This window comes from Nylanderia fulva, unplaced genomic scaffold, assembly GCF_048542155.1.
Source record: "Nylanderia fulva isolate GAGA-0341 unplaced genomic scaffold, ASM4854215v1 Scaffold34, whole genome shotgun sequence".
NCBI lineage: Eukaryota > Metazoa > Arthropoda > Insecta > Hymenoptera > Formicidae > Nylanderia > Nylanderia fulva.
In genome coordinates, this window is record NW_028190411.1 from 69,966 (window position 1) to 95,604 (window position 25,639).

The window sequence follows — 25,639 nt, forward strand, 5'->3', positions numbered from 1 at the left end:
GTGTAATTGAAAAGATTTTTAACGTCAGTGTAAGATCTTAATCTATCTCCCCATCCTCTCATCATCAAAAGCGATATGCGTTCTTGTTCTGAGAGATGTAACATTTTTGCAAATTAAAACAAACAAGAATTAATAGGATAGTAATAACTTTAATTTTCAACGTAGATTAGAAAAAATAGAGCCAACTTGGGTAAACCATTTACGACGTATCTAAACCAGAGTGAATCTCTGCCTAAACGCGCGCGATTCTTGAATTCTTGTTTGTTAGGCTGATGGCAGAGAACGCGACGTAATTGTCGTGGCGTAGACGTAAGCTAAGGCAGAGAAAAACGTAAACACAAGCGCGGTAAACGAGAGCTGCCCTTGCGTTTACGTTTGTTTAGGCCATCAGCCTTACGCGCGTTCGTGCTCGTCACTACGGTATCCACGCGCGCTAATGCTAAAGAGCGTAACTTTGAAGCCTCTTAACTCGAAAAGTACTTAACGAAAAAATACTTAAGTATAGTGTTTTGGAAAGCTCTCGAGATAAGCTATAAGAATATACAATAAAAATGGGGATATCCATTAAAAAAAATTATTGTGACCTTGACCTGATCTTTATGACGCAACTTCAGGTCAAACTGTTAATATCATAAAATAGATCTTTTTAAACCCTACAACTTTTGTATTTAACATTTTTTTATACAACGCTTTGTTTTCGAGATATTCAGGTGTTCCGGTATATAATATTCACCCTGTATATATATATAATAATAATATAAATCATAAATCTGTTCTTTATTGTATGATTATGGTTATATTTACATATATAATTTTATATAAACAGATAAATTAATTAATTTGATAGAAGAAAAGAAATACTTTTTATTTATTATTTAATATTATAGAATACATAATTATTTAAAAGTTAATAAAAATAATTGAAAGTTTATTATCATTAAAATAGTGATAGTAATAAAATTAATAACTTTTTGACTGTAATGATATTTTTAATGACATTAATGATATTTTTAGTATATTTTGTATTATATATATATATGACATTCTATAGATTGTGTTCAAAAATTCGTCTGCGAAAGGTCAGAATTTGACCGACCAATCGAGTATCTCTTTGTCCTGATTAGTCAATCAAGCGCTTCACCCTAGATGAGCACATTTCTGAACACATCTGGAGTACTGCCATCTGGTACACTTTCGCATTGTTTATGGTCTACGTTCCCGCGCTTGTCGCCGCGCCGGTCTCTACGTCGGTCCACGAAAATACAAGCGTGAGTATTAATTAATGTATCAACGTCATTAATTATTGCATAAATCCGATCACGTGGCATGTACCGACATTCTGATAATGATTGCGCGCGCGAAATTGATTCCGTCGGCCGCGAATCTCGCGTTCACGTTCCGCCGAAAGGTCGCGTGACGTCACAGCTCGGCTCGAGCCGCGTGAAGTTATGCGCGCGAATTATTTCGTATGTTTCGTTTTTTTATTATTGAACGGATAAAAATTCTATTAATATTCTTCTATTTTCAAACATTTTCTTTTTCAATTTTGAAAGAATTTAAATTATTAGCTACGATAATTATTTTTTTCAAATTTTAGGCTGATAATTAAAATTTTACAGAAAGTAAAATTGCGCGTTTAAAAATATGAAAAACCATTAATAAATGGTCCTCCAAAAGATAATAAAAATATGGAATATAGAATATAGAATATATAGAATATAGAATATAGAAAAAATATATTAAAAAATACGTGACATTACGTATCTGATCTTTGTACTCGTTTTTAAGATTAAGGGAATTCATTGCTATTGATAATTAGAAAATGATAAAATATATATGTATAAATATATAGAAAAACATTAATTAAATAATTTTCTACAAGATAATATAAAATTTAGAAAAAAATACGTGACATACTTTCAAGTATACATATATATTAATTTAATATTAATATAGTATTTTATAGCATTTATGTTCAAGGAAACACACACAATAATTTATGGTTTAAAGATGAGAAAACTTTTTATATTCCGTAAAAATATTAATTTATTCTTTACAAGTATAGGTATATATACACATATATTTTTAAATAGAATCAAATTATTTACAAAGTTTGCAAAATATATTCTTTTCTCTGCTGATCCAACAATTTTTCCAAGTATTTGCATTTTGAGTTAACGTCATGGAGTTTTTTATCGAGATTCTTTATAGTTAGAACTTTTTGAGTGATTACGAATTTTATCCTACAACATAAAGATAGTTTAATGAATGTGAATGCATTGTATATTAATTTTTAAATATTGATTTTTATAATTATTGAATTTTAACTTGTTGTGCAATTGTGCCATAAATTGATCTCGATTAGCATTATTCTGAATTATTTCTTGATAAAGCGATGCGATCTTATTTTCCAGGTCTCTCTTCTCTGTTTCAATTTCCTGCCTTGCTATCTCTTTTGCATTATCTCTTTCTTTAGTCAATTTTACAATTGTCTATAAATTAAATTACAAGTATAATTAAAGAAATTGTAACTATATGCTTGTGTGTGTGTGCTCAATATGTTTATAAAATGTTTATACATTTAAAAAATTTACCTCATTCATATTATTTAGATTGGTCATGCATTCTTTTAATCTATTTTCTGTTTTTTCAAATTGCGTCTCTGTATATTTAAATCTTTCTTCTAATAATAATAATTTATTTTTATGAATGTTTTCACTTTTAGTTGCAGATTGTAATTTTGCATCGTAATCTTCTTTCATTAGTCTAAAAGTTATTTTGTCAAAATTGTTATAATTTTATTTATATATTTATTCAAAAATTAACATCTTTAAACTTACTCTAATTTATTATCAAAACTTTGTTGCAACTTAGCCCGCATCTCGCGAGATTCTTTTTCCAATCTAGCTATAGCGATTTCTATCTGCTTGTCTCTCTCCTTTTGATAATCATTACGAATTGCAGTCTCTGCCTTTATCAAATTTGCACTTTGTTGCTTTTTATAATCATCTGCCCATGCAAGCCATTCCTTTCTCAAGGATTCCTCGAAGTTTCTCTTAGCAATTTCTTGTTGCTCTTTTAATATTTCTGTTTCTTTCTTTATACAAAAAGGTATATTATACAGTTTATCTCTTATCAATAATAGAATATTAATAATAAATTTTGTTCTAAATCAAACCTGAAAATGTAACTGCGTTTGTTGCATTATCGCGCTTGTTTCCTGGTCGCGTTTTTTTTGCTCTGCAAGAAGTATAGACTTCTCTCTTTCGAAATGTTCCGCAAATGTTCTTTGTTGCTCTTGATAGTGTGTCTCCTGCTCTTCGAGTTTTTCTTTATATCTAATTGTAAAATTTAATTATAATTTATAATACTAACAATAAGTAAAAATTAAAATCAATGTATGCAAATAATTAACGTCGTACCTAGCTATTAATATGTCTTTCTCCTTGGCCAACATTTTCTCATGGTTGTCTGTTAATTCAATTCGCAATTGCTCCAATTGTTGATTCGATCTACGCATCGCGCGTAATTCCGCATCTTGTAATTCCTTTATATGAGCGCGTCTCAATTCCTGTATCTCTTGTTGATGTTGCTCCATCATGTTATGCAACTCTGGTTCCAATCCTTTCACTGTCATTTCCTGTAATATTAATAATCTCTGCTTTATTTATTACGAATTATATAATTATTTTTAAAGATATTAGTTACTAGAATATCCTTGTATTTTCACGAAGAAATCGAGACAGTCTTTTTTAGAATAGATTGTTATTTTCAATTATTTTATATAAAAGAATTTAAACGAGTTTGAATTGATAACAACGAGCTTGAATTTATATTTGCTGATAATAATCAATATGACAACCTTAATTTTCGAGGTTTTCATCTCCAACCATCTCTCGCGCCGAATTTTTTCAGACGCAGCTATATTTTCTTTCGCGCGTTGCAACTCGACAGCATGTCTTTCAGTAATTACTTTCAAATCTCGTTGGATCTTCTGTTCTATATCTTTTATCTGTCGCGCCAGAGAGTCGCATTTTTTCGTGAGATCCGTTTTCTCGGCGATCAGCTGTTCGATAAACTTCTGATGACGTTTGACGATTGTCCTATACTTGTTCTCCAGTTCCTTCATCTTGGTAGCATTGCAGCGTTTTTGTGACATTACTTTGTCGCATGCTGCTTTTCACTCGGACTTTAATTGATTTTTTAAACATTCTATTGTCGCGTTCTTTTCCTCAATCTGCAATCTCGCGATCTCTAAATCGTCTTGTTGGCAGTCGGAAATTCGACTACTTTGTATGTCGTTTCTGCCGAAGGAAGAATATTTTTCTTTTTTCTCCGTATATTTCAGATCTAATACTGTTCTATATATAAATTATAATTATTAATATCGTTACCTAGGATTTTTACACGATGAAATTATAGTTGCTGGACTTTCCGCAATGACGTTATTCGCTTGTACATCTATTAACAATTAATAATATTGTAGAAAAATTATTCGTTTTAATGTAAGCAAAAGTAGAATCATAAGAAGGAAATTTTACCTTGATCATTTTCAAGGTTTTCTAGAAAAGATATTATGTCTTCGTAAGTCGTTGCAATTGAATCACATTTATTTGCGGTGATATCTTTTTCCGGTTCAATCTGCGCTTGATTAGATTTTATTTATCGCAGTATTAATCGAATGCATTTACGATTAATATAAAATATAAATCAGTCTTAACAAATAAAATATTTGCTTACACGTTCCGGATACTTGTGCAACGCTGGCTCTCGATTGATATCGTATTTTATGTCAGTAGCCAATAAATCCACTCGATTATATTCCGCAGTTTCGATACTGTTATCTTTTTCCAATTGGTTTATCATCTTGCACAATTGTTCGAACGAGTTAGACGGCTCGATCAAGTTTTGGTTGAAATCGTGTTTTTTCTCACGGAAACTCTTCCCTTCTACGTTTGACATATCTGTTACAAAGTGAAACATGCGCGTTACCGAAGCGAACTGAGCCAAGTTAGTCGACGAACTTTCATACATTGGGGTGCGGGCGTTTTTATTTATGCGTCGTTCGGCGATCGCTATGGCAATGCACGTGTTACAAACAGGGGTGGTGATACCCTTACGTGTCAGGAAAGCACTTTCCAGCGCATATGCATAATTTAATTACAGGTGAATTGAAACGAAGAGGCGCCTTTTCTTCCAAGCAACCTTTCTTCACTTGACAAAAATGCATCATCTTATTTACGGTATGTATAAAGCTAGACATTTCGATTCCAAACGAAGAATATATTGATTTATTTTAATAACGTATCTGTCTCTTAATAATTACATCGATCTTCCTATTTTCAGAACAAAAGATTCGATTGTCTGACCATACGACGGACTTATCTACTTTCCATCCGATATCTTTCATTGACCGACTCTCGGTCAAGAAAAATCTTGTTCTTCGAATAATGTCTTGTAAAAAAAAAAAAAAAGAAAAATAATAACGCACTCTGACTTTACCCTCGGAGAGGGTGTCTTCTCTCAAGATCACCCTCCGTTGCACCCTCGGCGGATGGGTGCGAGGATGACATTTCCCACGTAATAATAACATAGTTTTGGATGCTGGCTGTCGGTGGCGCTCACGGGGCGAAGTTTCCTAGGGGTTTCGGGCGGCGACGGGGTTGACTGGGGAGGGTTGAAGGGGGTGACTGGGACGCACGGGGAGGATATACGTGCAGAACGGCCCTTCCGACCCCTCGCGGCGGTACGTACCGTAGGAGAATCGATCTAAAACTAGGAGTCGCCGCAGTAACTGCTGGGAGGAAGCCAGTGTTACAATTCGCCCCCGTCGTATGCGCCAGTGAAATCTTAAACGCACGCCGGTTAATCGCACGTACGCACGGTCGTCGGGGCCAGGTACGTCCACGTCGACGAACGGACGTACGTCGTCGCAACCCCTGCTCGTCACGCGCTTCTCCGTTCCATTTGCCCTCTCTCTTTCTCTCTATCTCTATCTCTCTCTCTTTCTTTCTCTCTCTCTCTCTCTCTCTCCCTCTTTCTCTTCCGTCTCTCCTGGCGGCACGGCAGCACAGGGGTGGCCGGCCGGGGGCGGCCGTGCTTTAATCGCGAGGGATATAACGGCGAGTGTTGTGCGCTCCTCGCTCTCGTCTACCTCGCGTACGTGCGTGCGAGCGAGCGGGACGGAGCGAGGCGCGGCGCCGTGGATGCGAGAGTGACAGCGACAGCGTCTCGGCGAGGAGCAGCAGCCGCGTGAAGAAGGGAAGACACCACCACGGTCGTCGACAGGCAGCGGTGAATCGAGCGAGTCAGCCTATCGGTAGATACAGTCCGGTCAGTGGGTCCAGTCGAAGTGCAGCCAGCCAGACGCGGTGTCTGACAGAAGCGCGGTTTGAGACCCTCGAGAGACAGAGGAAGAGGAGAGAAAGACGGAAAGGCAGAGAGAGAGCGAGAGAGAGAGAGAGAGAGAGAGAGAGACACCTTGCGAGGGTGTACGCGCGAGCAGGCTGGGCGGACAGCAGCGCGACCAGAGAGCAGCATCCAGCGGATATTATAATGCGACGTGAAGCTTTCGTCCTTCTCGCCTTGGTGGTCGTTCCTTCGGAATAAAGCCGCGTGCTCGCTCCTGGGACGGTTCCTTACCTGCAGGGCTATGACGTAATGGCAAGAGAGGTATGTACATCCTTCCGGTAGCCTCCTTCTCTCCATATTCTCGCGCCCGATGCAGCATCCACCTTGCGCGAGAGATCTATATTTCCTTCCGCGGCCGGGAGGAAATTCTTCGTGGAAATTTCCTCCCTATAATTCGAAAATTGCGAACAAAGGAACCCCTTTGTCGTCGTGGGAAGAATCTTCCTCTTCGCGGAGAGGACGCCTCTCGGTGACCTATTTTCACGTGACCTCGTGACACCCGACGGTCGGTCCTCGGCTTGCACCCCCCTAGAGTGCATCACCCTCTCGGCAAGGCCGAACAGCCGAAGGGACGAGCCCTTTGGCCCCTTCCTTCTTTCTAAGTTAATAAGTTCGCGTTTCTTCTTTCTCCGCGAAGGGATTCGTATTCGTAAGAGATGCTCCGATTTCGAGCTCGATAGTACCTTCGGCCTTGTTTCGTTCCTTTTGGATTTATTTTACGATCGTACATATATGGTTGCTTTATTCAGAAACCTCGTTCTATTTTCACGGGATCCTGCCCGTTCGGATTATCCGTCGGAAATAATTTCTTCATATTTTCAGGATTGATTTTGTTCTTTCCCGATTATTTCGCGTATGTGCTTAAAATCCAATCAGAAATCTCTTCTTGCTAGATTTTATCAGTTGAAAATTCTTGTGTAACGTTTTCCGATAATTCCTGAGATTCCTAATCCCTTCGCATCCAGCATCCATTGTGATGGACATACTTTTTCTTCATTTGTAATATGGAAGTACATAGTTGTAGAGATACTCGCTGCCGTTGTCCTAGTTTATGAACATGTTCTGAGTTATGATTCCGAGTCGTTTATCACCATCCGCGACTTCCAAGGGGAATAATAAATAGGGAGGAACATATTTGAATGTGTCTTTTAATAAATAGAGAATTGGATCTTTGATATTTAAGAATTCCTTTCTTCCTCGTTTATTTTTTAAAAATATTTTATTCGAATTTTTTCTCTCTCTCTCTCTCTTTTTGTCAGCTTTGAAAAGTATCTTCGTAGGATATTCTTTACAGTGAATTAACCAACGATTATTTAACGATGATTTCTAATTATCTATATCTAGCATGAATTAACATTTGTCTTGGTATATTTCTATAAAAACTTTTGTAATCTTTATTCTTGTTTCCTTTGGCTTATAATATTTTATTTTATTTTCTCGAATGATTACGCTGTTCCTTCAAGTTTCTTGTATTTAATTGTTAATAATCTCTCTTCCATTTTTTAACATTGATAATAGTTTATTCATATATAATACTATTTTTGACATTTTTCACTCATATAATTTTGTCGCTTTATTCCTTGATAAAAGCTCCTTCATCACTTTGCGCTTTCAAAATCCTTACGCCCGTTTTGTCTACTGGTAGAAACTTTCTTCATGGTTTTCCCGCTCATATAGACTCGTCCTCATTGCTTTTCGTCTTCTTATTATTTACTAGTCCATCTCACCACTCGCTCGTAGATTTGTCTTCACTGATTTGCAGTATCTTAGAATTCTCGTATCATCCCGTATCAGTTTGGTTGTTGAAGTTTTTCTTTTTAAAGAAAACTAGGATACAACTTTTAATTCGATGTTCTTTTTCTTTCAAATATTCTCTCTTAGCCTATTTATGTTAAAAATTATACAGAACAGAGTTGCGAGAATGTTACTCTTTCAATGCTGGAATGCTTTTCTCGTTCGTAGAACGCTCTTTACCTCATTGTATGTTCGTTCGTCGCTACTTTGCATGCTCACAAAATTCTTCTCGTCGTTCTGCACGTTCGCAGACTCTTTCATGCAAAATCCTTATCATCGTTTGTCACGTTTCACGGAATTCCTGTATACCTTTTTGTTTCATTGTAGAAGCTTCTTCGCACATTTGCGGTTTCGTGTCGGATCTTTTGGAATATTTAAAACAGATTTTTCGGATTTATACAGTGTTTGGTTGTAATTTGTGAAATAAGCAAATCGGGACAGAATCAAAATTAAATATAAGAGTAAATGAACTCTAGATTCTTTATTAAATTAATTTCATGAAAATTAAGAACAAAATTTCTCAGGAAAATAAATCCTAGTAGATTTCTTGTTAAAGAATGCACCTGAGTTCATGAATTTTAATAAGAAAATCCAAATTTTTCTGTACATCACGTATTTAATTTTTCATATGTATATAAATAATTGGAAAAAAAAAAAAATATATATATATATATATAGAGAGAGAGAGAGAGAGAGAGAGACAAACAGTTTAAATTTGTAAGTTTTTAAATAAAAATATTTATCATATTTAAAGACGTTTCAATGCGCTTTAAAAAAACATCGTCATCATAAAAGGAAGGATTTCGTTAAATATTTTTTTATGTGATTCTTATTAGTTATCTGAAATTCCATGACTTTAGAAACCTCTGAATGTGATGAGTTTCAATAAATCAAAAATTCGTAGAGAAATCGTCAGTAACGGCGGCGATTCTCGACGATACTTCGTTAAGGGATGCACCTGGGTACATCCACGTTGCATAGCTCGCTGCAGCTGCAGGCGGTTCCCTATTTGCTCGTTAGCACGTTGCAATGTTGTTTACTAAGTTCCATCCATGGCGATTTTGCGAATGCGAGGAGAGCGGCTTATATTACTTAAATAAACATTCGAATTTTAGATCCTTAGATTTTTAAATCTTTGAATTTCTGAATTCTGTTGAGATAGAGATGCTGAAAGCTCTTTGATAGCTGGTTCTGAATTCTAAATTATATTGTAAATTTACATATATTAAAAATTACTTTTGTAATTCTTTTATATTTTTATGTAATTTTGTTATTTAAAAGAATCACAGTCTTTGAAACCTCGCCTCGATTTAAATCTCTGCACATGTCAATTTTGGAAAGCAATTTCGGAGAACAATAAGATAATAAAATGTAAAGAGTAATAAGAAATAAGTGCAATAACTTTTCATACAAAATAAAAATAAATATAAATAAATATAAATTTTCTTTACATTCGATTAAATTTCGGATTTGTATCTTTTGCTAGGGCATATATACCTAATAATGATAAATTCTTAACAAATGTAATAATTATATATTGATATAGGTGATGAATAACCGGCATATTCGACTGCTGTACAGAATAAATAAGCGATATTACAAGTTAAGACCGGTTGAACCAGGTCAGTGCTTTCGAGCAAAAACTGCGCACGCGTCCTGCACACCCTTAGCGCCACCCCGTTGAAGACTAGGGACAACCCCAAACATAATGCACCCCTTCAGCTCGCATTATTCCGAGATCGCTAGTGTCGTCGGGATGCAATCTCGCCGATCGAAGAGTGCAAGTGTGTATCCACAGTGCAAAGTATGATAAAGTGTACGAAATAAGCTCGGTAAATATTTACAAATAAATCGTATAAAATAAATGCATTTCTGAAATAAATTAACGAGATAATTATCTCTCAATGAACATCGGAAAATTTTGGAGTGGAAAATTCGTAAAAAAATTTGTGCAAATCATTGTACAGTAAGTGTCTATGCTTTGCGTATGTTTTTAATACAAATATTATTAAATTTATCGTTTATAATTATATTATTCGATATATGTATATTTAAATTATTAAAGAATTTGTGGATATTTAAATATTTATAATCAAAGAGAAAAGATATACCTTTAAATTCTTATATGTAAAAAATTTTAAATGAAAGGATCTAGAATTGTTTTTAAATTTTTCTTAAATTTTTTAAAAAATTCTTCGTAATATATAATAATTGCATTAAAGTGCGATAGTTCTAAGAGACTTTGCATACATTTAAATATTGATTTTCATTTTCTTTTAGATAATTTTTATTTGCATGTGTTAATATTTTTATATTTTTTTCTTTCTCTGTCTCGCTCTTTTTTTTGTCAATATGTCGCAAATATATTTTAATGGACTTAGGATAATTTTTTTGGTCCTGTACGTCCTGTATGTGTTAATAACATATATTAATTTATATTTATACAAAATTTGTATAAATAATAAATAGGAACTGAGCAATTTTTTTTAAACTGTTGTGATTATTTTAAAAATTAAATAAAAAAATTAACGTTATGATTTAAATATATTTTATATATTTAAATCATAAATTTAATTTTTTTATTTAATTTTTAAACGATCTTCTTTTTTGAAAGAATAATAAATGTAGACGACTAAACTGCTGAACGTACTGTCGTTCTACTTGTTCAATCTTATGACATTTTTAAGAGTCTAGTCCAAAACTGTCGTGTTAATTCCGTTCGCGACAGAGTGAAAGTTTTATATGAAAGATTTTATTTATCAGCCGTTCTACATGGTCACGATGTGTACAAGCATGCTGGGAAATTATTTACCCCACTTAACATCTGGGCGACAAGCGTTTCCCGGGGTCACTTCTACAAGCCTTCACATAGCTTTTCTTGCCGCGAATTATTTTTAATTGATGTATAAATCAATGCTCATTTGTAAGATCCTTTAATTTGTTACAAAATGCAAGGCAAATTTATTTTGATAAATAATTACTTATTTAAACTTCGGTAACTTGTGCAAATTTTAAATACGTATAAGGTTGCACAGGATTGCATTCTATAAAATCGTACGCGCGAATAAGTAGCAAATTGCGTATTTTAAACAGTGCTGATATAAATGCTATTTTACCCTTTTTCTAATGTTCAATATTTTTATTTTTACAAAGCGTTTTAACTCGCATGAACTTCCGGAGACCAGTTAAGGTCAATAATAAATCGCAAATGTCAACCATTTTTAACTTTATCATACCTTAAGGTCCAGTACACACTGGCATTTTTTCATCATATTAAAATTAATCGATGTCAGATATCATGCCCTTTCCACTAGAATAGTATCATAGAACCTTTTTCTTTCTTTTCTTCTCTTGATACTTTAATTTTTACTTTGCAAACTGTACCTAATATTTTACAAATTTTTATTTTATAATTTTTTAATTAAAAAAATATAATTTAATAATTAATTTTTTATTTACCACATTTTGTTTGTATATTTTAATATCTATAAATAATATTAATATTATTTTGAAGAAAATTAATTGTGTCTTATTTAATCTTTGCAGGAGTTACGGACCAAGAGACCTTTTAAGATATGGGACAGTTGGCGTAACGTAAGAAAAGGACTGGTCGTTAGCAATTTTGAAGAATTGATTGTCCGGGGTGAGGAATATATTAAAATCTAAAAGATTAGTCGTTACACTTAATTTTAACCGATTAAAAACCATATTATATCGATGATCTAATTTAAATATTAAAACTGCTTTTTAGTATCATTATTAAAGCACATTTAAAATTGTGTCTTCGAAATGTCGTATTTATCAAAACATACTTTTTAAATAATAATTTATTATTCAGGCGTGCACGTGTCTATTGTTTTATAATATTGCATATTAGTAGCAACTGAGTATCGTAATTTTTTTACAATATTTCACAGTATTAGATCACTGATTATCGCTTTTTATAGAAAATATTTTTTATAAAAATAATTGAAAAAAGACTTCAAGATCACGAGAAGGAATCAGATATCAGATTTATTTTTGTAAGAAAAGATAAATGCATATCTCATTCAGGATAATTTCTGTCGAGCATCCCGCGTCATCTTTTCAAGGTACATTTTTTATTACATATCAGCAGCAGCAACTGAGTATTGTATTTTTTTTACAATATTTTACAATATTAGATCACTTGTTATAAAATATCACGTTCTATAGAAAATATTGTTTTTATTTTCAAAGATTGAAAAAAAGACTTCTCGATCACGAGAAGAAATCAGACATCAGATTTATTTCTTACGAAAAAATAAACGCATACTTATCTCGTTCAAGATATTCTAATTTCTGCCGAGCATCACGCGTCATCTTTTCGAGATACACTTTTTACTTGTCCGGCGACGAAGAAATATTTCCGGTCGGAAATATTTCCGCGCGGCGTATCGCAGCGCGGAATTGCATTATCTGCAAAGTTCCTTTGAAAATGTCGCTCCCGCAACACACATTTCTCGCAACATTTCTCAGAGACAAAGCGCCGTTCGTTCGTTCGAGGACGCACCACTATTATTCGCAACTATGTCATTCACACGATTACACGGTACAAGCGACACGTGGCATACGCACACTTATCTAAACGGACAGGAATACGTAACGCATATGCACATGCATATGCGCGAGTACACGCTGACAAACACGTTGAAGTGTCATCGCAATGCTAAACGTCATCCGACACTCATCTCTCTCGGTCAATCCGTGGTTTCAGGTAAGGAAAAGCTGGGCGTGCCACCAAACGAGAATGTCTCGCTAGTTTTGGAGTCAGACGGCACGCAAGTCGAGGACGGCGAATACTTCAAGACACTAGGCAACAACACGATCCTGCTCTTGCTGCGGCATGGTGAACGCTGGTGTCCAACTGGCGTTGACATCATTCGTGCTGGTAGGTGAAAAGAACCCGGTTGCATCCATCGATCTTAGGAAATCAGCAGCTTGGTTGAGGGATTTAAGGTTGAAGCAAACACGACAGAAAATCCGAAAGGATGCCTGAAGAAAATGAAAACGTCTTCTAAAAGCTTTAAAAGATCGCGAGATATTAGAGAATCACATAATTTTGTATTATAAATGTATATTATTCGAAAAATTAAATTCTCATTGAGTTATATTTGACAAATAAAAGTTAATTTTTAACACAGACTTTAAATGATCAACCAAGTAGCTTTTCTTCTATTATCAAATGTCTCGATTTTCTGGATTTTTGAACCCTCGAATATATAGCTGCTTTAGAATCATACGCGCTGCTATGTAAAGGGGATATTACAACGATCAACTTTGGTTGATGGAAATCGGCAACTTGGTTGAGGAAACTAACTTCGAGGCAACTGATAAAATTGATCAAACTGAATTACACGTGGATCAAACTGAATCCTTACACACACACAAGCCTTTAAACGATCAACCAAGTAGGTTTTTTCTATTCTTAAATTCTCTTTAGATGTTTTAAATTCTTTTATAATCTTTTTCACTACCCGAAACCTCTCTTTAGACTTGAAAATCTGTAAATTCTTTAGCTCCCTTAAGATCTGTGGATCTCGCACTCTTGCGATGGATCATCGGCACTGATTGTCACGTCTTGCAGCACCAAACACCACCCGTATCTTTGTTTTCGCATCCATTTGTAACTTATAATTTGTTCTCTTTCTGTATTCCCAGCAATTTCGGCGATCCCGAAAATAGTCTGCGAGACGATCCACGCGCTGGAATTGCACGATGAAACGCCATCGTGGAAAATCATGGACAATAAAGGCCGAGTCACAGTGGTGCTACACTGGGACCAGCGCTCGTCGTCGTCGTCGCAGGTACAGCAACAGCAATCTAAGGCAGGTCAGGATGCCCAGACCTCCAAGTACTCGCCGACTAAGAAAGTCGACCTAAGCGGTGCTCAGCGGCCGTCCTTGGTGATTCAGACTAGTCTGGACAAGCTCGGTTATGATGGCAAGACGACGCATCTACCCGGCGAGATCGGCCCGACGCGGTACACCAGCCCGCGAATCACTGTGATAAATCATGACGATATGGTATTGAAACTATATTCTTGTTAGTTCAAACGTTTCCCCTTTTCAGATTCTAGTTTGACCATTTTTCTAGTTCGTAATCTCTCAAAATTATTCCATCTGCAATTAAAGGCATTAGACAGAGATCTTGATGATTTTCTTAAGATTTTACAAAAATAATAATAAAATAAAACCATTGCGTTTTAAACTAATCGATCACAACTAGAATAAACACGTTTTTTAGATTACAATTTTCGAAAATCTTATCAATCGATAAACTGCTATATACATCATCTGTTAATTAAAGGAATCGATGTAACATTCAGTAATTTTTTAAATAGATATATTACACCATTGTGTTATTAAATTTTTTTAATTTTAATTGCATTATTCCTTCCTTTTTTATAACTTTTTATTTTACACAAACTAAACAATCATTATTAAACTGATTTGTATTCCACCAACAGCAACCGACACAGCCGCACTTGCCGGGCCGCCTAGTAAAGCAGGGCACGAATTCGTTCGACAGCACGACCATTCACATTCACACGCCGGAGTGCTCCAACCACATTCATCAACCGGTCGCGCGAAATGGCAGCCCGGTGAACGGTGCTGACGGTAGCGCCGTCGGCGAGTGCGACTTCCATTGCTGCGCCCTGCACGAGGAGGGTCGCAGAATCGCCGTGCATAAGTCGGTAGCAACGTCACCGATCCAGGATGCGCAACACGCGCAGTATCAACATCCGCATCATCCGCATCAACAGCAACAGCAACAGACGCAGACGCAGACACCATCGCCGCAGCCGCCATCCTCTCTATCGGACGGCACTAAGCGACCCGGTCTTAGCAAAGGTCACGTTCGCTTCCGCGATACCGCCGACGAGGAGTCGAGCTCGCGTCTAATCGGCGCGACCGGCTTCCACCTGCACCACAATCACCATCATCATCATCAAGAGCACGACAGCTCCGAGTCTGAGACGGAGAACACGATAATGGAAGACGAGTTCGTGACCTCGGAGAAATTTCTGCTTTTGATCGACCAGCTTACGGTTGACCAGAAGCATCACCTTAGCATCAAGGACATCGGCATCATACTAGAACGACTTAGCTCCAAGATCCTCGACGTCGAACGATTGGATCGCGAGAGCGAGAGCGAAGAGTGCTATAATTGGACGATCAAGGCGCTCATCCGGGGCGATGTTCTGCGGGAGCTCGGAGTGATTTATAACGGAAACTACTACGCGATTTCGGAGCATCCCGGCTACAAGGAAGAGTCCGAGGAGAATAACGAAGATAATGAAGAGGAAGAGGAGGATAGACTTTAATATGATGCTGTTTTACTAGATAGATAGATAGATAGATTATACACCTATTCCTGGTTATTATTAACTTAGGACATGTTGTAAACGGAAATAAGGACGGGGAACATTATGTGGTCTCACTCTTCGATCCGAAGATTTTTCACCTCCTGAATGTTTTATGATTTTTTTTTTTTCAGAGTCATAACATTTCTTGAAATCTTCCTAATATTTATGTAATCCTTCAAGGATTTCCCGAGAGCTTCCTCCCTTGAGTCTTCCTAGGATTGCCAAATATTCTTTTAAGGACAAGTAATAAGGTAACGTTGTCTCGTGCCAAATACATCTATGAAAGTTTTACAAAATTAATGCAGAATTTTTCGATTTTTGAATAATATATAATTATGTAGAAATCGTCCAAGATTTGGTGCGTATAAATTAAACATTTTCTAAATCTAACTTCTAAGCTTTTCCAAAATAAGTTTAGATTTTTTCCTAAGATTTCAGAATTACAGAATCCCCGAAAAATTTTCTTTTTAATAGTTATCGATATTATAAATTTATTATTTATAATCTTTAATATCACAATTTTTTTCTTAAAATTTCTCAATTCTAGAATTATATAAAGAATACTTTTAATGTGATTTATAATGTGATGATATATTTTTAGAACTTCAAAATCCTTAAAAACGAATTGCCAAATATTACCATTTTCTTGTATGTTTTGAACTATTTGAGGTACTAGCTTTTCAAATTTTAATAATTTATTCAGATAAATTTATAGTTTAAATCTCTTAAATTTTGGACGCTGTAGATCTTAGATGTTACAAAACATTTTCGCAAACTTTAAACATTATAATCCTAGGTGCCTTAGATTCTAAATATCCTTAAATCGCACAGATTTTAGATTCTTAGGTCCTAGATGTCTCGGATCGCAAATATTGTAAATTCTAAATTCTTTAGATTTTTAGATCTTCGTATATATTCAATCATATATATTCAAGCAATCTTGAATGAATCCTATAAATTTTAAATTTCTTAAATTTTGACATATTTTCGATGTTTTAAGCAAGTATGCTAAGTCGTTTCTCGATTACACAATTTCTTACAAAACTCCTTGTATCTCCTTATTCTGTTACAAGATGAAATTATAAGAGAAAAAGGAGATTTTAATTTATTGCTATATTTTGCCAATTAGAATTAATTAAATAGATAGATAAAATTTAAAAATTCTGTACAGTTGTTATTTACTATATTTTTTCACTTATACTAAAAAATTAAATATAGATTACTTTGCCTAATAAAAATGAGTAACGTTGTGCCAAATTTGATCAATTATGACGACTTTGCATATGAATTTGTGAATAACCTAAAGGTTTTCAGTTTTTTGGGTGTTCACAAAATCTTCGGATCAAAGATAAAGTCCATGAAAAAGCGAAAAGTAAGCGACGTGTGCGAATCGCGTTGCGGGGAAAAATTCTAAGATCGAAAGATGACAGAGGGTAGATCGATGAAAAGCGCTACTTTTCTCTTCCAGAGATGTTTCGTAATAAGAAAAAAAAAGACGAAGAGAAAACAAACTGGGGGAAAAGAAAAAAAGCGCATCATAATGGAGTCATGTAATATGATACAACTTTATTAAAAACCTAGTTCTAAAGACGGTTGTTGAGAAATATGTACTTATTAAAACTAGCATATATACTTGTAGGAAACATTTTTGGGATTACGGACGCCGATTCCGTAACCGTCCACAACACTGCCCTATCTAAAGTGGAAAGACAAAGTAGGAAAGAGTGAGAAATAGAGGAAGAAGGAGAGAGAAAAGAAAATGAACTAAAAAATGTGAATATATACAATGAGTAACGATTTGAGACTCGACTAAACTCAATGATATAATTCTTTTTCTTCGCTCCGTTTAATGCGCCGTTAATTAATCTCTTATTGCAGAATTCAAATGCAATTTTTTAAACTTTTTCGTATCTTGATTAATTTAATTTTAATTAAATATTCTAAGATATACAATTTAGATTCATGGATGAAAAGTTCTACTAAAGCAAATAGTCTTTTGAATTTTAGAAACTAAATTCTTAAGGTTATTAAATTCTTTAAGTTATTCTTATTGCAAATTACAATTTCTAGAGTATGATTTTTCTCAAATTTTTAACTCTTTTCAATGATACATTTTAAAATTTAACTCATCGAAAAATGTAGAGTACGTTTAATGATTTTTTAAAATTTTAAATTCATAAATAATAATTAGCATAGTAAATGAGTTTGTCATAGATTTCTTCTAAATAAAATTCTGCAACATGTCTTGCAATAAAGGATTAATTTACACTTTTAATAGGCGCGGTCAAGAATGTGAAAATCTTGCGAAGATGCAAGCTTGATCGTCGACGTCAGGAACGATCGATGATCTCGAATAGTGGATGGATAACACGTGGCGAGCACATGTATCGATCCATCAGATCGCCATAGAATGCTCACTAACGATATTAAAAATATGGATAAATGTAATCGCGTGGCTGCCTTTTATTCATCGAACATCGCGGACGATTCACTGCGCAAAGATCGACTTCAAAGTTAATGAGAAAGTGACGCGACAACAATGGGAGATGAATTTGTTGGTTTCTCGCCGACGTAAATTCTCGCCGACGTAGACTTGTGAAACATGTTCTCGTAGCCTAAGATCCTTGGATCCTCCGGATTCTCCGATCTTCGATCATCTGGGTACTGGGTTCTTTATAAATATCACGCATTTTTATAATCTACATTATTTAAATTAATTTGTCGATCTTAATTTTTTAAAAATTCTTTTCAGATTCCATATAATAAAATTTTCTAAATTAACAATATTTTTTCAAATTCGATTTTTCGATTTGCTTAGTTCTCAAAATTTATTAATTATTCTTTAAGAAATCCACACAATTATTAATATGCTATTTTTCATAGAATCTAGTACTCACTTCATTCATTTTGGCTCGTTGCAGCTGCGATATTTCAGATTGGATCCGCGAATGAAAATCGCATTTCATTCGAAGCGGAGCACATACACAAAGACAGCATCGTTCAAAGCTCTCTACTCTTCCTTTAAAATATTAAATTAGTACGTAATTTCTCTTTTTGCTTGATAATTATTAATTATTTAGAAAAGACATTTAATTTTCAAGTCTATTAATTTTTAATAATAGAGAATTTTATCTTTTCTTTCTAATCATTTACATTTTTAACTCTCAAATGGCAATAAGGCAAAGATATTTGAAGAGTTAAGGAATACATCGTTGTTGCCTCCTTCTTACGAACTATTCTATATACAGTAAGATGATGTTTTTAAATTTTTTTTATATTTATCATAATTTATAAACTTCCTTTTTTATTAACTTGTTATACTATCAAAATTATTAAGCTTTAATTTAACGCTCTTTCTAACAAAAAAATTAATATCAATAAGTATGAAATTTATTTTACGAGAAGGAAGCAAGTTGAAAGTTTCGAACGACGCTTCAAAAACACATATGCATACATATGCGCGCGTATAGATTACGTGTAATAATAAATATAGTCGGAATTATTCGGAATTTACGTTAGCGGATGTATTACATGATTATATAAGTGATATATCGATACGTGTCGGGGGAGTACGCTCTATGTGAAACTTTGCAATTTTAATATATTTCTATTGTAAGTATACTCGAGAAACTGTGTATGTGTGTGCGTGGGTGTGTATGTTGTGTGTATGCGTGCAAGATAGAAAAAAAGAGAAAGAAAGAGACGATGGCACACGACGCGCGGGAGGTATTCGATAGCGTATATAAATATATACATATATACATATATACATATATATATATATAGATATACATATATTATATAATAATACAGCGAACTGTCGTGAGAAAATTACTTTATATAGACGGGTCGTCTCGTTATGGCCGACTCGAGGAACGCTCGAGGGCGAATTTTGGGGCGACTTAAAAAAAAGATGCACCCTCATATAGAGGAAGAACTTAAGTTTGTCATTCCGTTCGTGTTAAGATTTTTCCATGTGTCTTATCTCATTTCATACTTCATTCGCGCGATCATCTTATCTTTGATGCGCTTTGTTAAATCCTGAGATTGTTGGAGTCTAAAAATATTCTGGGTTTCACCTCAGATCTTTCATGTTCGTTAATCTAGGATTTTTGTTTCTGTTGATTTTCAATCCTTTGAATTTAAATGTTAAATTCCGCGGAGGAATTTCTCGAAGATGTAGATCTTTTTTCAATTAAAAATTCCGTGGTTTTTCTAAGTTGCGGAAAGATTTTAGATTTTTGGATCTTACATTCCTTGGGTATCTAGATTGTTTAAATTCTATTATTTTTCATTGTATTATTTCCCTAGCATCGCCGCATCATTAAACTCTTCTCATGAATTTTTGAATCTCAAAATTTTTACTTTTTAAGATCACGTATGAAGAAGGAACTTAAGATAATCATAGAAAAATATGGAGAAGAGTCGTGAGAGCAAAAGAGGAAGGAGGAAACTATGAATAGAATGATTTCGATTTGTCGAGTTGATCATACATTTTTTTCGTTGTAAAAGAACGCATGCTTTTGCAATAAAAAAAATGAAAAGGTTTCTGCTCCCGAGAACTATTTCATGATAAGGAAAAAAACCCTTTACAGGTTTCTGGTCTCGTAGTGCCACTTTAAATAATAATGAATAATAATATAATAAAATAAAACAACAACAAATAATATATTAATAATAACAATAAAATAATAATGATAAAAAGAATAAAAAAATTGCTATAAGTTGTAACTGTTGTTTCTGGTACATGCAGATACTATACACATACACCCTAAACTAAGGACATGGCCTCCGTTGTTTATTTATACATAACTTCGTCCTATAATCCTTTTGTGCAAAGAATGCAATGTCCTGGAATTATAAACAAACAGAGAAATTAAATCGTATTTCACAAACTTGTTTCACTTGTATCGCACAAACATAGCAATTATTCGAATGATTTATTTATAATTATTGCAGACGTCTTGTATCTTTTTAAAACGAGAACTATAAAATCACAGATTCTTGAATTTTTCTGAAAGTTTTTTGCAACCCTAATTTCATATGAGATCTTCGAATCCTTATGATCCTGCTAATACTATGCATGATTCTTATCTATCGAGATCTATGGTAAAATACTTCTCACACTCTCTTGAATATTTCCGATCGTATAAAATGATTAATATCAAAGAGTTTTATTTGACAAGAATATTTACGATATGCTATTCCTGTTTGCGATTTGTTGCCTAAGATATATTGTTGCGATTCTTCTGTCATTTAATGCATAATAGCGCGACTTTTCCACGACCTATCGATCGATCGATCTGCAGCAAGCAACTGACGATCAACGTAAGGGAGAGATCTAGCGTAAGCAACCTCGCATTATGATTACCTCTATGTATCTGCATGACCATATTACAATAACCTTTAACTACTTTTAAAGGGAGAAAAACATAGCCACTACTCGATGTAGCAGAAAAGAAACTCTATACAGAGCGTTCCAAAAGTATGTGCCAAACGTGTGTCGAGAATACTCGGTGCTAGTACTTTACCTTCGCGACGACAATCTTTCCCACTATAAATGCCCTCTTGTAATCCTTATTGTGAAAATTATTAAGAATACTTCTTGTAAGCATTTCTTTCGAGCGCTTTTCAAATAAGAGTTTTATCTATTTGAACAATAATTCATGGATTTTCTGTAAATTCGTATATGATTCTAAAATCAAGTAGGATACATTTTTTTAAAAAATAAAATATATATTGCGAGACATTAATTTTTGTCGCGAGAAATTAATTATTGTCGCGCAAAACTTTCGGAGCATTCTGTATAAATATTCGTATCGATCGCGAAGTATTTAGCATCTCTTGTCGCGTAGCGATTAGCTCGTATTAATGGATAAATGAAGTAATTAATTAATTGCGTTAACTTATGGAGGTAAGATTCGAAACAATGAAGCAGGGGAGTAAATCAAAAGACGGGGATTCCTGCGAGATTTATTCAGGACGAGGTACTTAGGAGGAGTCTTCCCTCGCGAGAGGCGCGTTGCCCTATATACACGTATACAATATGCCAAGGAAGCACTCGTACATCATCATGGCTTTATTACGCGAATGTTATATTATATTCTTTTCATCGCATGTATTTATATTATGTGACAAACCAAATCATTTTTATTAAAAATTTATAGTATAAGTATAGAGATTTGTTATCAATTTAATATATGTGTATAAGTTTTTATATTAAATTATAAAATCTCATGTTTTTTAAATTTTCAATTTCTTTAAATTCTGGATTTCGAGTAATAAAATTTCCCATGTGTAATTGTAAATTTTTTTAATTATTTATTGTTAAAATGCTTACATACTTAAGATGCAGAGACTTTACATTATTTAAATATTCATATTTAATTAGATTCTACATTAGTTTTACTATACTTACTATACTTATGTAACTTCACATAATACAAATACATTATTATATAATTACGAAATAAGTTTAAAGCGTCTAATTAAGATTATCTTTTAAGATAAAGTATGGCGTGAGAGTGCTTTCTTCGCATACCATGCATATTTATACATAATATAAACTATATAATATAAACTAATCATGATTTGCAATCCTACAGTGCACTGTCGAAAACGAAACATAAAACAAGTAGTGCAAATTAAGGTTTTTTAAGCATTAACGATGAAAGAAAAAGAGAGAACTAATGTACTGACGATGACGACTTTTTTAACGTTTTATCGCGTTACGGAGTATAATATGTGTATATATACATAAATGCATAACATATACCCATGGCAAAAAAAACACACGTAGACCACATGTGTCTATGTATATACATATATATACAATTCATATAATCGCGCGTGTGTGAAAGTGTGCGTGTGCGTGTCTGACAAGTGTGCAGCAAGCATGTAAATAATAAAGACCGTATAATACCATGATTATCCATGAGGATCTATAATTGCCAAGTGTATAAGCCACACACACAATACAATATGTCATATATATATATATATATATATATATATATATATATATATATACATATACATATATATGTATGTATGTATATATATATATATATATATATATATATATATATATATTACATATGAGTTTGATGCACAATAGCGACAATCGCATTATCCTGTGCGATTTTCTGACAAGCGAATTTTTGCACCACTTTGTTCGTGAATTTTCTTAGAAAATAATGTCTAAACAAATTTGCGATTAATAAAAATACCGACTCAATTTTTTATTCTTTCTAGATTCTTTGGATTCTAGTAGACAATTGGATTAAAGGAACCTCCAAATCCACATGGTTGCCTGAATCCTTTCTTCGATTTTTATATTATTCCTTAAATCCCGAGAATTCTTCTGAAAATTTTATTTAAGTTTATTTAATTTTTAAAGTTATACCCGAATTGTCGCCAACAATCGTTGATTAAAAAATTCACCAACAAAAAGACGGTGCAAAATTATTTCCGATATGAATATCATCAATAAAATTAGACATTCCTCGTTAACCCTTTCTGGGCATATGTATAATGGGGTTCTTTCCTGGATACTTGGAATTATGATCAGATTTCACGCCATTTGTAGTTTAAGATGTGTAGTCCTATTTTTTTCACTCAAAAATAGGTAAATCAAGACTACAAAAGATGATGAAAGTGAAATTTTTCATCCTGTAAACGTTATCGTATGTAAATTTTGTGGGGTCCGACAGGCCCTACTTTGTGCCAAGCGCAGGAAGGGTTAACCCTTCCATAATGACCGATATAATCGATGCGTTTATTAAAAAGATCAGTAGAGAAGTCGCAGGATAATGCCGGGAGAGAGATTGCTCGATTGTTGAAAAGGAATGTTCCGCGCTGACGTCGAGCTTATAAAGTTACTTAATGTTAGAGGAATGTTTTTACACAACTGCCACTTTACAATGACGTGAGATTACAATTGTTTGTTTCGGTGGCTGGCGCGCATGTCTATCGCCGCCGCACAGTATGAAATTTTTACCCAAACTATCAAAGAGAACAAAGATATTTTACCTATCTGCATCATTTTCTTTTATTTCAAGATTGTATAATTTAAATATATATATATATATTTGAAAAATATAAATTGCATATAAAATTTTGAGTATAAACAAAATTAAAAAATAAGTTATATATTTTTTTAATGCAAGAAAATATATCATTTTATTATATATTTTTAAAATTAAAATAATGGAATTTTTAAATTAATTTTCACATGTAAGTTTTAAAACTTATTAACTTTTGAATAATAATCTTACCACAAATCAGAATCTCGTCTTGAAAATGATATTGATGAATATAGAAAAAGATAAAATTTTCCTATCATTTCCATATTTTAAAGAGGATTCTTTTATGTAGATTTATTAGAATACGTAATATATGTATGTATAAAATTTTAAATTCTTACATGTGCTTTCAAAAAATTGGATACTATATAGTACACTATAATTATATATATAATAATTATTAAATTAATATGTAAAATTAAACATTTTTCTGTCAATATTTGATACAATCAGATAAAGCATTTTTGTTCTTTTAAATTGGTAAAAATTTTATACTGTACGTTGATTCCGTTTTCCGCTGGCGCAAAAGCGTTTTTCTGCATTATTTTTCCCCCTTGCCGCAGAAAACGCGACGGCGAATTCTGCGCGTGGCGAGTGAGTTCCACTGCGAACACGAATTTGTTTCTCTCGACGGATTAATATACAGCCGAAATGTACCTACCATACGTAAATAAATAAATAAACAAATAAACGAATAGATGAAACAAAGTGAGGAGGCGGAGATTAGGGCGTTCGAAATTTGTTCTATTATTAAAAAAATAGTTATCGTTTTACGTTCGTAAAAATGCATGTTTTTGTTAGAAATTAATTTATGCAGATAATCACTTTTGTTGCATAATTATTGAATTTTCTTTAATATATATATACTAACTTATTATTAATCTATATTTATTTAAATATAAAAAAAAATTATTTGATATAATTAAATATTTTTTAATGTAGTTTTTAATTATTTTTGCTATGCATACATACTCTAGCATACATGTCCGAAATACGTTCAGAGGACATCCAAAGGATATAAAATTCTATTCTATGGATGTTCTCTGAACGTCTTTTGGACATGTGTGATATTAGGGTATCTATATATCTACAAAATAGAAAACAATAAATCATTTTTTATAGTTAAAATTTAAAATATATTAAATAATTACGTTTACAGTATATACATATAAATTAATTATTAAATAAAAAAAGTAAATAGATTTTTTTTTAAATAAATAATTTAAACAATAATTAACAAATATAATTTTCTTACGTTTATATATTTTAATTAAAACATTGTATTCTTTTAGACAATTTTTAATAGAGTCTATGTCAAATGTGAAAAATATATAGTATTATTGCACTCATGCTGTCTGTTATAAATAAATAATTCTCAACCGAATCGTTTGGCGAGTGCAGCCTACGTGGCGATCTATATTTAGATCAACACGTGAATGAATCTCTCACATGCTTCGTCGGTGACTTTAAATTTCTCATATAAACCAAAATCGATTATTATACTTATAAAATAGTTTTGGTACACGCGTGCTCTTGTTATTCTATTGTTTTTCACAGTGACGCGAATTAATATTTGTTTTGCTGAATGTACTGGAATAAAATTTTATTTCTCTTTTTCAGAGAAAAAGAAATTCAAAAATTCTATAATTACAATTTTCAATTTCCTAAAAATTTAAAACTCAATTTTTAGTTTTGCTACGATTTTTTGAGGATTCTGAATTTTTTATGATAAATTTTGTAGCGCTAGACTTTTATTACATATATTTTTAGATTTTTTATTTTTTCAATTTTGCATTTTTTAAAGTTTATTATAATTTACACAGTCTTGAAATTTTTCGCGTTATTCTTTCATATCGAAAATAAGATAAAATTCATATCACATTCGATAATCATTTCAATAATAATTATTGTCTGCAACATTCGATTTTCGAAGAAACTCGCGAACGTGAACCAGCTAGGTCGG

The 25,639-nt window shown here is 33.3% G+C and overlaps 2 protein-coding genes across 3 annotated transcripts; one reads left to right on the top strand and one right to left on the bottom strand.

Moving 5' to 3' along the window:
* Positions 1-2,075: 2,075 nt before the first annotated feature.
* Positions 2,076-5,191, bottom strand: dila (centrosomal protein dilatory). Its single transcript, XM_029302874.2, is given in 10 exon segments — positions 2,076-2,243; positions 2,329-2,492; positions 2,595-2,766; positions 2,841-3,097; positions 3,179-3,338; positions 3,423-3,640; positions 3,863-4,304; positions 4,395-4,461; positions 4,542-4,641; positions 4,741-5,191. Coding segments are annotated over 10 exon segments (2,013 nt in total). The 5' UTR covers positions 5,035-5,191; the 3' UTR covers positions 2,076-2,104.
* A 539-nt stretch (positions 5,192-5,730) lies between these two features.
* Positions 5,731-24,371, top strand: Drep2 (DNA fragmentation factor-related protein 2). Of its 2 annotated transcripts, XM_029302875.2 has the most exons (5): positions 5,731-6,672; positions 11,752-11,848; positions 12,941-13,114; positions 13,885-14,249; positions 14,693-24,371. In XM_029302875.2, the coding sequence occupies exons 1-5, from the start codon at positions 6,661-6,663 to the stop codon at positions 15,548-15,550; spliced, it is 1,506 nt and encodes a 501-aa protein (XP_029158708.1). In that variant the 5' UTR covers positions 5,731-6,660; the 3' UTR covers positions 15,551-24,371. The 2 variants fall into 2 exon arrangements, with proteins under 2 accessions (XP_029158708.1, XP_085341202.1); XM_085485076.1 differs by lacking the exons at positions 5,731-6,672; positions 11,752-11,848; positions 12,941-13,114 and adding an exon at positions 13,451-13,634.
* Positions 24,372-25,639: the final 1,268 nt, after the last annotated feature.